Genomic DNA, 13,340 nt, shown 5'->3' with positions numbered 1-13,340 from the left:
GGTTGTGGAACAAATCATTTTGAGTTTCCATTATTTCTTATGGGGAAATTGGCTTTGATATACAAGTGCTTTGGATTACAAGCATGTTTCCGGAAATAATTATGCTCGCAATCCAAGGTTTTACTTGTATAGATCATACCTGATACCAAGTCCACTTTAACCTCTTGACCACTGGGCACTTAAACCCCCTTCCTAACCAGACCAATTTTCAGCTTTCGGTGCTCTCACAATTTGAATGACAATTTTTGTCCTTTTTTCCCCACAAATAGAGCTTTCTTTTGGTGGTATTTGATCACCTCTGGGTTTTTTTTTTTTTTTTTGCGCTATAAAAGAAAAAACACTGAAAATTCTGTAAAAAAAAAAAAAAATCTTGTTTCTGTCATATTAGCGGGTATTGCGGAGTATGGGGGGGTTATTGCAGCGTATGGGGGGGGTTATTGCAGCGTATGGGGGGGGTTATTGCAGGGGGGGGTTATTGCAGCGTATGGGGGGGGTTATTGCAGCGTATGGGGGGGGTTATTGCAGAGTATGGGGGGGGTTATTGCAGAGTATGGGGGGGGGTTATTGCAGAGTATGGGGGGGGTTATTGCAGAGTATTGCGCAGGGAGGGATGGTTGGATCTGTGACTGCATTTGTCACAGATCCAGCCACAGCAGCTGCTGCTGCCTCCGCTCTCCCCCCTCTCCTCTCACACTGTACCGATCGGTACAGAGAGGAGAGGTTTGTTTACAAGTGATCGCTCCGTCATTTGACGGAGCGATCACATGGTAAATGGCCGCTATCAGCGGCAATTTACCGCGATCTGTGATGCGCCGGGTCTTCTAGACCCGGCGCTCACAGATGATTCCGGGAGCGCGCGAGTGAAGCATTCTGGGAGGACGTCCCAGGGACCTCCTCCCAGAATAACTCCACCGCGCTGTAGACGTCTTTTGTCTATAGCGCGGTGGTAAAGAGGTTAATTTGTGTAAGTACTTTCACCTGCTAACTTTTTTTTAATCTCTTGCAGAAGGAATACGTTACCCAGCTGATCGAAACATTGAATGATCCCGATTACAAGCAATTAGGTTATAGCTGCCAGATGAAAAATTACAGTAAGTGTGTTCTGTGGCATAAAACCTTTTGTCTGTCTTTCAAGTTTATTACAATTTTTTTTTCCCCCACAAAAATAAATAAATAAAAAATTGGAGGTTTTTTTCTCTTAACATTCGGACAAATGGAACAAAAAAATGAATAATTTAGTATTAGGCATCGCAGATCTCCTTGTAGGGGAAATATGGATTCTGATTAATATTACAGTGCAGGACATATATTTTATGCATGCAGAAAACAGGTGATGATATTGAATCATGGTGCGGTTGCAGTGATTGGTGTACAGATCTGGAAACAGCAGGTTACTCTGTTCACTGCGTTATTATTTATTTACATATTTTATGCTGTCATTTGTTAACCGTAAAGGTTTTAGATCCAGACATTGAATCAGTGCATCGCGTTTCTCGTCATACAAGTACACATATTCAATATCTGGAAATAAGCATGTGGATTTGCACCCCCGAGCATGGTCACTATTTTAACCACTTAAGCCCCGAGCCTGTTTTTCAGATTCGGGATTTACAAGACTAAAACTTTTTTTTTTGCTAGAAAATTACTTAAAACCCCCAAAAATTATATATATATTTTTTTCTAACACCCTAGAGAATAAAATGGCGGTCATCGCAATACTTTTTGTCACACCGTATTTTCGCAGCGGTCTTACAAGCGCACTTTTTTTGGAAAAAATTAACTTTTTTGAATTAAAAAATAAGACAACAATAAATTTGGCCCAATTTTTTTATATATTGTGAAAGATAATGTTACGCCGAGTAAAATGATACCCAACATGTCACGCTTTAAAATTGCGCCCGCTCGTGGCATGGCGTCAAACTTTTAGAAGTGGCTCATAAATACAAAAATGGGTGCTGAAGCGATCACCAGCTGGGCACCGGAACAATTAACCACATGAACATATTCGCCAGCACACCACGGATCGTCTGAAACGTCCAAAAGTTTTAATGCAAAGGAAGCATCATAAGAAATACAACGTTTCGAGGCCACACAGGACCTCTTCCTCAGGCAAGTGACTTGCAATATTGCTTGCCTGACGAAGAGGTCCTGCGTGACCTCGAAACGTTGCATTTCTATAAGATATTGTTTGTAGAATTTTTAGGAAAATAATGAATATAATCCGTTTTGGAATAAGACTTTAACATAACAAAATGTGGAAAAAGTGAAGTGCTGTGAATACTTTCCAGATGCACTGTATCTATCTTGTAAATTTGGAGTGAAGTACCATACGTAATCACTCTGCTTGGTTCCCATTGGCATCATCTTGCATAAACATGTAGGCAATACTTGAAGGAAAAAGGGGCGTTATGTATGCGCATGAGAACCACTCTCAAACAAAAATGTATAAAAAATAAAAATGTTATTCTATCGGATATTAAAAACGGCAATTGAAACATTTTTGAAGGTGTACAATGTTAGAGTTCATTGTTTTACAGATTTATCAATCGATTCACAGTTGGTCTACACGTTTCGAAGAAGCCCCCGCTTTATCAGGGCCATATATATATATATTCTATAAATTGTTCTGTATACATACACTATATTACCAAAAGTATTGGGACGCCTGCCTTTACAGGCACGTGACCGTTAATGGCATCTTAGTCCGTAGGGTTCAATATAGAGTTGCCAACCCTTTGCAACTATAACAGCTTCAGCTCTTCTGGGAAGGCCGTCCACAAGGTTTAGGAGTGTGTCTATGGGAATGTTTGACCGTTCTTCCAGAAGCGCATTTGTGAGGTCAGGCACTGATGTGGCAAGAAGGCCTGGCTCACAGTCTCTGCTCTAATTCATCCCAAAGGTGTTCTATCTGGTGGAGGTCAAGACTGTGCAGGCCAGTCAAGTTATTCCACCCCAAATGCATCCATGTCTTTATGGACCTTGCTTTGTTCACTGGTACAAGTCATTTGGTGGAGGGGAGATTATGGTGTGGGGTTGTTTTTCAGGGGTTGGGCTTGGTCTCCTAGTTCCAGTGAAGGGAACTCTTAGGGTGTCAGCATACAAAGACATTTTGGACAATTTCATGCTCCCAACTTTGTGGGAACAGTTTGGGGATGGCCCCTTCCTGTTCCAACATGACTGCGCACCTGTGCACAAAGCAAGGTGCATAAAGACATGGATGAGTGAGTTTGGGGTGGAAGAACTTGACTGGCCTGCACAGAGTCCTGACCTCAACCCAATAGAAAACTTTGGAGTGAATATGAGCAGAGACTGTGAGCCAGGCCTTCTCGCCCACATCAGTGCCTGACCTCACCAGTGTGCTTCTGGAAAAATGGTCAATTAAAATTCTGATAAAAGTGGAACTTCACTCTCTCAATCAACATTCACTATGTTTAATCTTTATCCTGCTATCATTGGTAAATTAATAGGAAAGTATATCCTATTTAAAAGTTTTAAACAAGAGATATATATATATATATATATATATCTCCTGCTATTTCCTGGTTTCCATGCCTAGGCAAATAATGTCATATATTCCAGGAGTCTTCAAGATAGGAGGGAGGGGCTTTCTCAGCTAAGCACACCCTCTCCTGCCGGTGTGCCTGACCTAAGGGCAAATAGATTCCAGGAAGTAAATGCAACATAAATCTGCCCTTACTCAACACGGCCATGGCCAGAAATGCAAGGGGGTGTTTTTCATAAGGATTTTTCAACAAAATAAAGCATGAAGGCATGGATGGGCGAATTTGCTTGGAATATTACAATTAATTGGATAGAATTTTTTATTTGTGATGATCCGATGACCAGGTGTTCCATTTTAATAAAATGTGATTTTTGACTTTCCTCTAAAAAAAATATTTTGAGTATATTCCAGGACACGGGTCCTTTGTTCCTTTAACATTACTTGTCATTACTTTCTATTAAACTGAGGATTTCTGGGAGTAGGAGGGTTATACTAGGGCTGTCCTTACAGCTTTATTTGCCAGTATTCAATTTGCCAGTATTCAATCTGGCTGGGGGTTAGTCAGCCAGAACAGCTTACCGAGGAGGAACAGGAAGTGAGAAATTCAAAAAAAGAAAAAATAACACATTTAGAAGGGAAATGGAAGGAAAAGGTAAATGAACCAACAATGCACTAGCTTAAAGGAACATATTTAGAAAATATAAAACGAACCTTTACAACCCCTTTAATGCATTAAGATCAAAAAACTTCTGACTTTACATAATCCCTTTAAGGTAAAAAAAACCTATGTGCAGCAGCCCCCATAATACTTACCCGAGTCCCTTCTCGATCCAGCGATGTTGCACGAGACACTCTAGTGTCCAGGACTCTCCTTCCTGATTGTCTGGGACACACAGCCAGCGCCATTGGCTCGCACTGCTGTCAATTAAAATCAGTGAGCCAATGAGGAGATGGATGGGGTGGGGTCGAGCTGCGGCTGTGTGTCTGAATGGACACACAGAGCAGCGTATCGGCTCAGGTGCCCCCATAGCAAGCTGCTTGCATGCGGAGGGCACATGGCAGAAGAGAGGAGCCAGGAGTGCTGGTGTCTTGTCGAGCTGGTTCTTCCATCGGATAGGTTCCTGCCTCGACTGCGCAGGCGTGGCCAGGCGCAGTAGGAGGCCACGGAAATCTCTGATCCTCAACAGCTGATTGTCAGCTGTAGACGAGCTTGCTCCCAATGCCTGATTATACACGGCGCTCTATAGTACACGCCGCTTTATACAGCAAGGGCGGATGTGATATTGAGCAGTGTTTTTTTTTATTGGTTATACACGCCGATCTATACAGCAAGGGGCGGATGTGAGACGTGTGTTTAATTGAGAAAACCGTCCCCCAATAAAGGTCTGCTCCGTATCGCATCCGCCCCTTGCTGTATAGAGCGCCGTGTATTACCAAGCATCGGCGGCGTCTATAATCAGGCATCGGGAGCGAGCGCATCTTCAGCTGACGATCAGCTGTTCCCACTCTGAGATTTCCATCGGCTTCGATTGCGCCTGGGCAGTCTACAGGGAACCATATTGATAGGAGGAACCAGCTTGGCAGAACACCCACGAGGGACCCAAGAAGAGGAGGATCTGGGCTGCTGGTGCAAAACCACTTTACAGGGCAGGCAAGTTTGACGTTTTTGTTATTTTTAGTATCACTTTAACCACTTAACCCCCGGACCATATTGCTGGTCAAAGACCAGAGCACTTTTTGCGATTGCGCGGTCGTGCGACGTGGCTCACAAACAAAATTGGCGTCCTTTTTTTCCCCCACAAATAGAGCTTTCTTTTGGAGGTATTTGATCACCTCTGCGGTTTTCAGTTTTTGCGCTATAAACAAAAATAGAGCGACAATTTTGAAAAAAATTAATATTTTTTACTATAATAAATATTCCCCAAAAATATATAAAAAAAGAAATAAAATGTCCTCAGTTTAGGCCGATACGTATTCTTCTACATATTTTTCGTAAAAGAAATCGCAATAAGCGTTTCATTGGTTTGCGCAAAAGTTATAGCGTTTACAAAATAGGGGGTAGTTTTATGGCATTTTTATTAAAAAAAATGTTTTACTAGTAATGGCGGCAATCAGCGATTTTTTTTTTTTCCGCTACTGCAACATTATGGCGGACACTTCGAACATTTTTGACACATTTTTGGGGCCATTGGCATTTTTATAGCGATCAGTGCTATAAAAATGCATTGATTACTATAAAAATGCCACTGGCAGTGAAGGGGTTAACTAACACTAGGGGGCAGGGAAGGGGTTAAAGTGGAGGTTCACCCGGAAATACCACTTTTTACCCTTAGATTGAGGCTCATTTTGTCTAGGGGAATCAGCTAATTGTTTTAAAATCAAAGCCGTACTTACCGTTTTAGAGAGCGATCTTCTCCGCCGCTTCCGGGTATGGGCTGCGGGACTGGGCGTTCCTATTTGATTGACAGGCTTCCGACGGTCGCATCCATCGCGTCACGATTTTCCGAAAGTAGCCGGACGTCGGTGCGCAGGTGCCATATAGAGCCGCACCGACGTTCGGCTTCTTTCGGCTACTCGTGACGCGATGGATGCGACCGTCGGAAGACTGTCAATTAAAATAGGAACACCCACTCCCGAAGATCATACCCGGAAGTGGCGGAGAAGATCGCTCTCTACAACGGTAAGTACAGCTTCGATTTTAAAACAACTACCCGATTCCCCTAGACAAAATGAGCATCAATCTAAGGGTAAAAAAAAAATTATGGGTGAACTCCCGCTTTAAGTATGTTCCCTGGGTGTGTTCTAACTTACACAGCTCCTGATTCTCGCTCTGTAACGAGCGATCGCGGGTGCCCGGCGGTGATCGTGACCGCCGGGCATGTGCGCGGGGGGCGTGCCCCTAGTGGCCGCTTCGCCTGCCGACGTAGAGCTACGGGCTCTCGCGCAGGAGAGCCGACCTGCCGCCGTAGAACTGCGCCGGCTGGTCGGCAACCAGTTAATGAGAGTTCTCAAATTAACCAACCACTTGGCAGAAATGTAAAAATTGCTCTGGTCTATGAGGGGTGTACTGATAAGAAAGCGGAAGAGGTTAATAAAAAAAAATCTGTTTTTTAAGATGCCACCTTTAATGCCAATGTATTTATTGTTTTGCCTTTGTTATTTTCTCCCCCCAGTTTTCACCAAGGATTTAAACAATGCCGTCGCTATGTACGAGAAAATGAAAGCCGAACAGATAGAGCCAGACAAAGGCGCCTTGAAACAGTTGGCAGACCGTCTAAGAAATGCCGGCAAGCCTGTCCCTTTCCCCGAACCCCAAGTGAGTGCTTTCTAATTATACACACCTCTAAAGATTGTGCGCCAATGTTCAGCCTGCCCGTAATAAACTCAACGCTGTTGCTCTGTCTAAAAGGGTAGAAAAAAAACAAAGTTGTCTACTTAATTACACGGGGATTAAATCTTGAGCGCAATTTCTCTATGGGATGCGATGTTCATGTGAAGTGTTGGCGGCTCAGAGCGGCAGGATTAATTTAGTTATACTCTCGGGAGTAGATAACCTTCGCTGGATTATTGTGTTAAAAGCATCAGATACCATCGGCCCCACATCTGCAGGTCATATTGAAGGTAACGCTTCACCCACAATCCACTGGGGCCGCTATCTCCATGTTGTGCGGCTTGAAAGGTGCTTTTAATCCCTTATTTTTATTGACCACTAATTGTTTTTGTGTTTGTTTTTTTCACTTCTTTTCTTTTCTACAAAACTAGCAAAAGCGATTTTGTTTTTTATTTATATATATATTCGTCTCACTTGGCTCTTTCAACTCTTCAGAGGCATGGAGGCACTAAACCTCGTTTTATTACATTTCTTTATATAGAAGTGTAGGAAAGGGGAGATCTAGATTAACAGTGACATTCAGAAGCCAATGTATGTGTTTTAGGGGAATTTAGATAATGCACCATTATTTTGCACGCTTAAAAAAAAAAAAAAAATCTTTTACCGGTTTTTAGATCCTGGAAGACAAATACTTGATTTGACTTTTACATTTTTAAATGCTTGCGCTTACGTGTTTTAGCTATTGTGACAAGTATAGAGATCTGTAGATTAACAACTCGGTGGAGCTTTGTGTTTGACTCGGCCTTATTTAAGCTCCCGGCTCAAAGACAACATGTCACCAACTTAAAAATAAAATTCAGGCAATGGCACAAAAAAGTCAGGTATTTAAAATGCCTATCTGCAAAGTTTTTGCTTTTTCTACTATATTGTCAAAAGTATTGGGACGCCTGCCTTTACATATAAACTTTATTGGCATCCCAGTCTAATTGACTCTAGCACAGAGATATGCAATTAGCGGACCTCCAGCTGTTGCAAAACTACAAGTTCCATCATGCCTCTGCCTCTGGGTGTCATGCTTGTGGCTGTCTGAGTCTTGCTATGCCTCATGGGACTTGTAGTTCTGCAACAGCTGGAGGTCCGCTAATTGCATATCCCTGCTCTAGCAGATTGGAGAAGGGTTAAAATCAGTTTTAGGTGTACTGTATATTGCTATTGGTGTCTCTGTCCTACCCATTAATTTTATTTTGGACTTATTTTGCACATCCAGTGCCGTTTGCTTGAATTTATTTTCAATGTATGGATGCACCTGATTAGCACCTATTACCTATCATGCACCTTATTGCTGCACATTTTTGATGTTGTATTATGTCATGCACTTAGTGCACGAAAATTGCATGGGATTTTTCATTTTGAGATTCACTAATTATTCTTAATTAGCGAGCGCCCCAACACATTACCTTTAATTTCTGTCCTACCAACACTTTGTCCCACCCTGATAAGCACTATATTACCAAATATATTGGGACGCCTGCCTTTACACGCACATGAACTTTAATGGCATCCGGTCTTAGTCCGTAGGGTTCAATATTGAGTTGGCCCCACCCCTTGCACTGATGTAGACGAGAAGGCCTGGCTCACAGTCTCCGCTCTAATTTATCCGAAAGGTGTTCTGTTGAGTTCAGTCAAGTTCCTCCACCCCAAACTCGCTCCTCCATGTCTTTGTGGATCTTGCTTTGTGCGCAGTCGTGTTGGAACAGTAAGGGGCCATCCCCAAACTGTTCCCACAAAGTTGGGAGTAGATAACCTTCGCTGGATTATTGTGTTAAAAGCAATCAGATACGATCAGCCCCACATCTGATCCACAAAGTTGGGAGCATGAAATTGTCCAAAATGTCTTGGTATGTTGACGCCATAAGAGTTCCCTTCACTGGAACTAAGGGGCCAAACCCAACCCATGAAAAACAACCCCACTCCATAATCCCCCCTCCACCATATGATTTGGACCAGTGCACAAAGCAAGGTCTATAAAGACACGGATGAGTGAGGCTGGGGTGGAGGAACTTGAGTCCTGACCTCAACCTGATAGAACACCTTTGGGATGAATTGGAGCGGAGACTGCGAGTCAGACCTTATCCAACATCAGTGCCTGACCTCGCAAATGCGCTTCTGGAAGAACGGTCAAACATTCCCATAGACACTCCCAAACCTTGTGGACGGCCTTCCCAGAAGAGTTAAAGCTGTTATAGCTGCAAAGGGAGGGCCAACTCAATATTGAACCCTACAGACTAAGACTGGGATGCCATTAAAGTTCATGTGTGTGTAAAGGCAGGCGTCCCAATACTTTTGACAATATAGTGTACTTCAAACTTCCTAGGAAATTTGACTACCTCTGAACAGCCAGTTCCCTAGCATAATCCTTGCACGCCGCCTTCTCTGGGAGTGTCTAATTACTGTCTAAGCTGTCCCTCCGAACCAGGCATATGGGTGTGAGCCACTCGGGCTGTATGGAAATGAAGTCCTGTGCCCAACGCTGTGAGTGCTGACCAGGAAGGGAGCTCGTCTATGCTCCAGGCAATGGTAGAGAGCAACTAGGTGTCCCAGGGACACTTCAAGTACAGGATTGAGGAGTACAGGATTGATCTCTGTCCTTCTGAGCCCCGCTCATGCGCAGCGATAACTCTTGTTGCTGCAGGTGACTTCAGCAGCTGCAACTCACTCTTTTCCCTTGCAGCTGCTGAGCTCACCTGTCAGTGGAGAGCACAATGCGTATGTGCAGGGCTCAGGAGGAGGACGGTGCTATTCTGATTGGTTAGGAGTCACTACACTCTGCAAAATATCACGTCATTTATACCATTGTATTATCTCTTTGTCAGCTTCTCACTTTATGATTTCTATTTGATGTTTTCCAGGATTCTGTACAGTCCTCCAGTGAAGAGGAAAGCTCATCCAGTCCATCTGATGAAAAGCATTAGTTTGACTTTTTTTTTCTCTATTTTTTTTTTAAGGCGTTTTTTTTTTCTATAATGTTTGTGCAAAATGCATTATCTGTGAGACAAATAAGTTAATGTGATAAATAAAAAAGGGTAATTTTATCTGAGTGTGTGTTTTTTTACTTTATTGTTGGAGGTACAGAGTATTTCCCAACGACTCCGTTCAGCTCCGGCACACACGCACCTCTGGCCAAATGCGGTACTGCACACCACAGAAGCTTGAATCCTGCTCTGGAGCACCTGTGTTAGGTAACCAATCGGCTTCTAATTTCAGCTTGTTCAATTAAAGGGTCACTAAAGGATTTTTTTTTTAGCTAAATAGCTTCCTTTACCTTACTGCAGTCCTGGTTTCATGTCCTCATTGCTCGTTTTTGCCTTTAGTGATCCTTTAAGCTTTGACAATTAAATCTGGAAGCTGATCTTTGCACTGCTGCACCAGACTCCACAGCTGTACTCTCCATTTATAGTAAATCGACCCCAGGCCATCTTATTTTACCCACAATCTTTTGCCTATTAAAAAGAGAACTATAGGCAAATTGTATTTAAATTTTTTCATTTTTGTCCAATTGGAGAGATTTACCTTCACTTTCCGTCCTATAGACAAAGCAGGAAGTGAGAGGAAATCCCTGCAAATTTAAAGCGGTGGTTCACCCTTAAAAACAAGTTTCTGCCATGAAATGCAGCATACTAGCGTAAGCTAAAGTATGCCGTTATTTTTATTTTTTGCGCCGTCTCAGTTTAATCCCGTAGTTAAGTTTCAGACTCCCCGCGGGGAATGGGCGTTCCTATACAGAGGGGAACATGATTGACGGCCGGCTATGGCGCGTCACGCTTCCCGAAAATAGCCGGAGTAGGACTCGGCTCTTCACGGCGCTATACGGCGCCTGCGCACAGACTAGGAGCTGACTGCGCAGGCGCCGTGAGGAGCCAAGTCCTATTTCGGCTGTTTTCGGGAAGTGTGACGTGCCATAGCCGGCCGTCAATCATGTTCCCCTCTGCATAGGAACGCCTACTCCTCGCGGGGAGTCTGAAACTTAACTACGGGATTAAACTGTGAGTACGGGGCAAAAAAATAAAATAAAGGCATACTGTAGATCGCGCTAGTATGCTGGATGGCATGTTAGAAAAAAATATTTTTTTTTTAGGGTGAACCCCCACTTTAAATACTAGTGTTGTGTTTTTTTTTTGTTAAAAATTACAAACATGTCATAATTACCTGCTCTGTGCAGTTGGTTTTGCACAGAGCAGCTCTGATCCTCCTCTTCTTGGTTCTCTTGGCTCTCCTGGCCCTCCTGGCCCCTCCCTCCTGTTAAGTGCCCCCACAGCACCTAACAGGAGGGTACCTGAGCTGAGCAGCTGAATCTCTTGTGCAACATTGCTGGATTGAGATGGGACTCGGGTATGTATTAGGGGGGCTATTGTACACAGGTTTTTTATCCTAATGCATATAATGCATTAACCACTTCAGCTCTGGAAGATTTACCCCCCCTTAACCACTATTTTCCTAAATAGTGTCCTTTCTTAGTGCAGTCCTCCTTCTTGTACCTCATCCTTCAATTTTGCTTTTAAATGTCCTTATTTCTCCTGAGAAATTCTCACTTCCTGTTCTTCTGTCTGTAACTCCACACAGTAATGCGAGACTTTCTCCCTGGTGTGGAGATAAAACGTTTCAATGACCACAATTGTATTCTCTAGGGTCTCTGTTAAAAAAAAAACATATATAATATTTGGGGGGGGGGTTCTATGTAATTCTCTAGCAAACAAAATTATGATTTTTACATGTAGGAGAGAAATGTCAGAATTGGCCTGGGTGGCAAGTGGTTAAGGAAATCCCCCCCCTCTCCCCCTAGATCACCAGAACTAGTGTCCCTATTGGAAGATTTCCCCTCTTATGCCGCGTACACACGATCATTTTTCGGCATAAAAAAACAACGTTTTTAAAAACGTCATTTAAAATCATTGTGTGTGGGCCTCACATCGTTTTTCAGCTTCTGAAGAACGACAAAAAAAAAATTCGAACATGCTGCTTTTTTTAACGTCGTTTTAAAAAAATTTGTTTTTCGGGTAGTAAAAAATGATCGTGTGTGGGCTAAAACTACGTTTTTTAACCTGTGCATGCTCAGAAGCAAGTTATGAGACGGGAGCGCTCGTTCTGGTAAAACTACCGTTCATAATGGAGTAAGCACATTCATCACGCTGTAACAGACAGAAAAGTGTGAATCGTCTTTTACTAACACGGAATCAGCTAAAGCAGCCCAAAGGCGAATGGAACTTCCCCTTTATAGTGCCGTCGTACGTCACCGCGCTTTGCTAGATCATTTTTTAAAAACGATGGTGAGTGGGCAGCATCGTTTTTAATGATGAAGTTGGAACAATTTAATTTTTTTTTCATGCCGAAAAATGATCGTGTCATCATACTTTTCAGGGGACAGCTCAAAATTTTGACTTTTCTTTTCCTTTCCCTTTCGATGATCATGGTAATCAGGAGAAATAGAGAGGGGAAATCTGGGAATTGGGACACCGACGGCAATACAAAACTAATCGGTGTTCTAATCCATCTCTGCTCTATTGGAAAAAATAATCTGTTTTGCCTTTAGTTACACTTTAACTACTTGCCGACCGCACACCGCCATTCTACGTCGGCAAGTTGGCTCTCCTAGGCGGGAGCACGTAGTATAACATCCTCTCTTTGAGCCGCCACTAGGGGGCGCGTGCGCGCCGCCGGAGGCGCGCGCTCGCCCCCGACTCCCGTGCGCGTGCCCGGCGGGCTCGATCGCCGCCGGGCACCCGCGATCGCTCGTTACAGAGCGGGGACCGGGAGCTGTGTGTGTAAACGCACAGCTCCCGGTCCTGTCAGGGGGGGAAATGCTGATCTTCTGTTCATACAATGTATGAACAGAGGATCAGTCATTTCCCCTAGTGAGGCCACCCCCCCACAGTAAGATAACACCCAGGGACATACTTAACCCTTTCCCCGCCCCCTAGTGTTAACCCCTTCACTGCCAGTGGCATTTTTATAGTAATCCAATGCATTTTTATAGCACTGATCGCTATAAAAATGCCAATGGTCCCAAAAATGTGTCAAAATTGTCCGCCATAATGTCGCAGTACCGAAAAAAAAATCGCTGATCGCCGCCATTACTAGTAAAAAAATATGTTAATAAAAATGCCATAAAAATACCCCCTATTTAGTAAACGCTATAACTTTTGCGCAAACCAATCAATAAATGCTTATTGCGATTTTTTTTTTTTTACGAAAAATTTGTAGAAGAATACGTATCGGCCTAAACTGAGGAAAAAAATTTTTTTTTATATATTTTTGGGGGATATTTATTACAGCAAAAAGTAAAAAATATTCATATTTTTTCAAAATTGATGCTCTATTTTTGTTTATAGCGCAAAAAATAAAAACCGCAGAGGTGATCAAATACCACCAAAAGAAAGCTCTATTTGTGGGAAAAAAAGGACGCCAATTTTGTTTGGGAGCCACTTAGCACGACCGCGCAATTGTCAGTTA

General features: G+C 43.1%; 1 protein-coding gene across 1 annotated transcript in view; it reads left to right on the top strand.

Annotated features, from left to right (window-relative positions):
• LRPPRC (leucine rich pentatricopeptide repeat containing) overlaps window positions 1-9,925 on the top strand; it is a 253,528-nt gene extending 243,603 nt beyond the window's left edge. Inside the window, exons 36-38 of the mRNA XM_040351539.1 lie at window positions 1,007-1,091; window positions 6,676-6,818; window positions 9,743-9,925. Of these exons, the coding sequence (XP_040207473.1) occupies window positions 1,007-1,091; window positions 6,676-6,818; window positions 9,743-9,805 (291 nt within the window). The 3' untranslated portion in view covers window positions 9,806-9,925. The remainder of the gene's footprint in view (window positions 1-1,006; window positions 1,092-6,675; window positions 6,819-9,742) is intronic.
• The last annotated feature ends 3,415 nt before the right edge of the window (window positions 9,926-13,340 follow it).

The sequence above is a fragment of the Rana temporaria genome, chromosome 4 (assembly GCF_905171775.1).
Source record: "Rana temporaria chromosome 4, aRanTem1.1, whole genome shotgun sequence".
NCBI classification, from domain to species: domain Eukaryota; kingdom Metazoa; phylum Chordata; class Amphibia; order Anura; family Ranidae; genus Rana; species Rana temporaria.
Note: the sequence above shows the minus strand (reverse complement) of the source record. Positions and strands in the feature narration are given on the sequence as shown.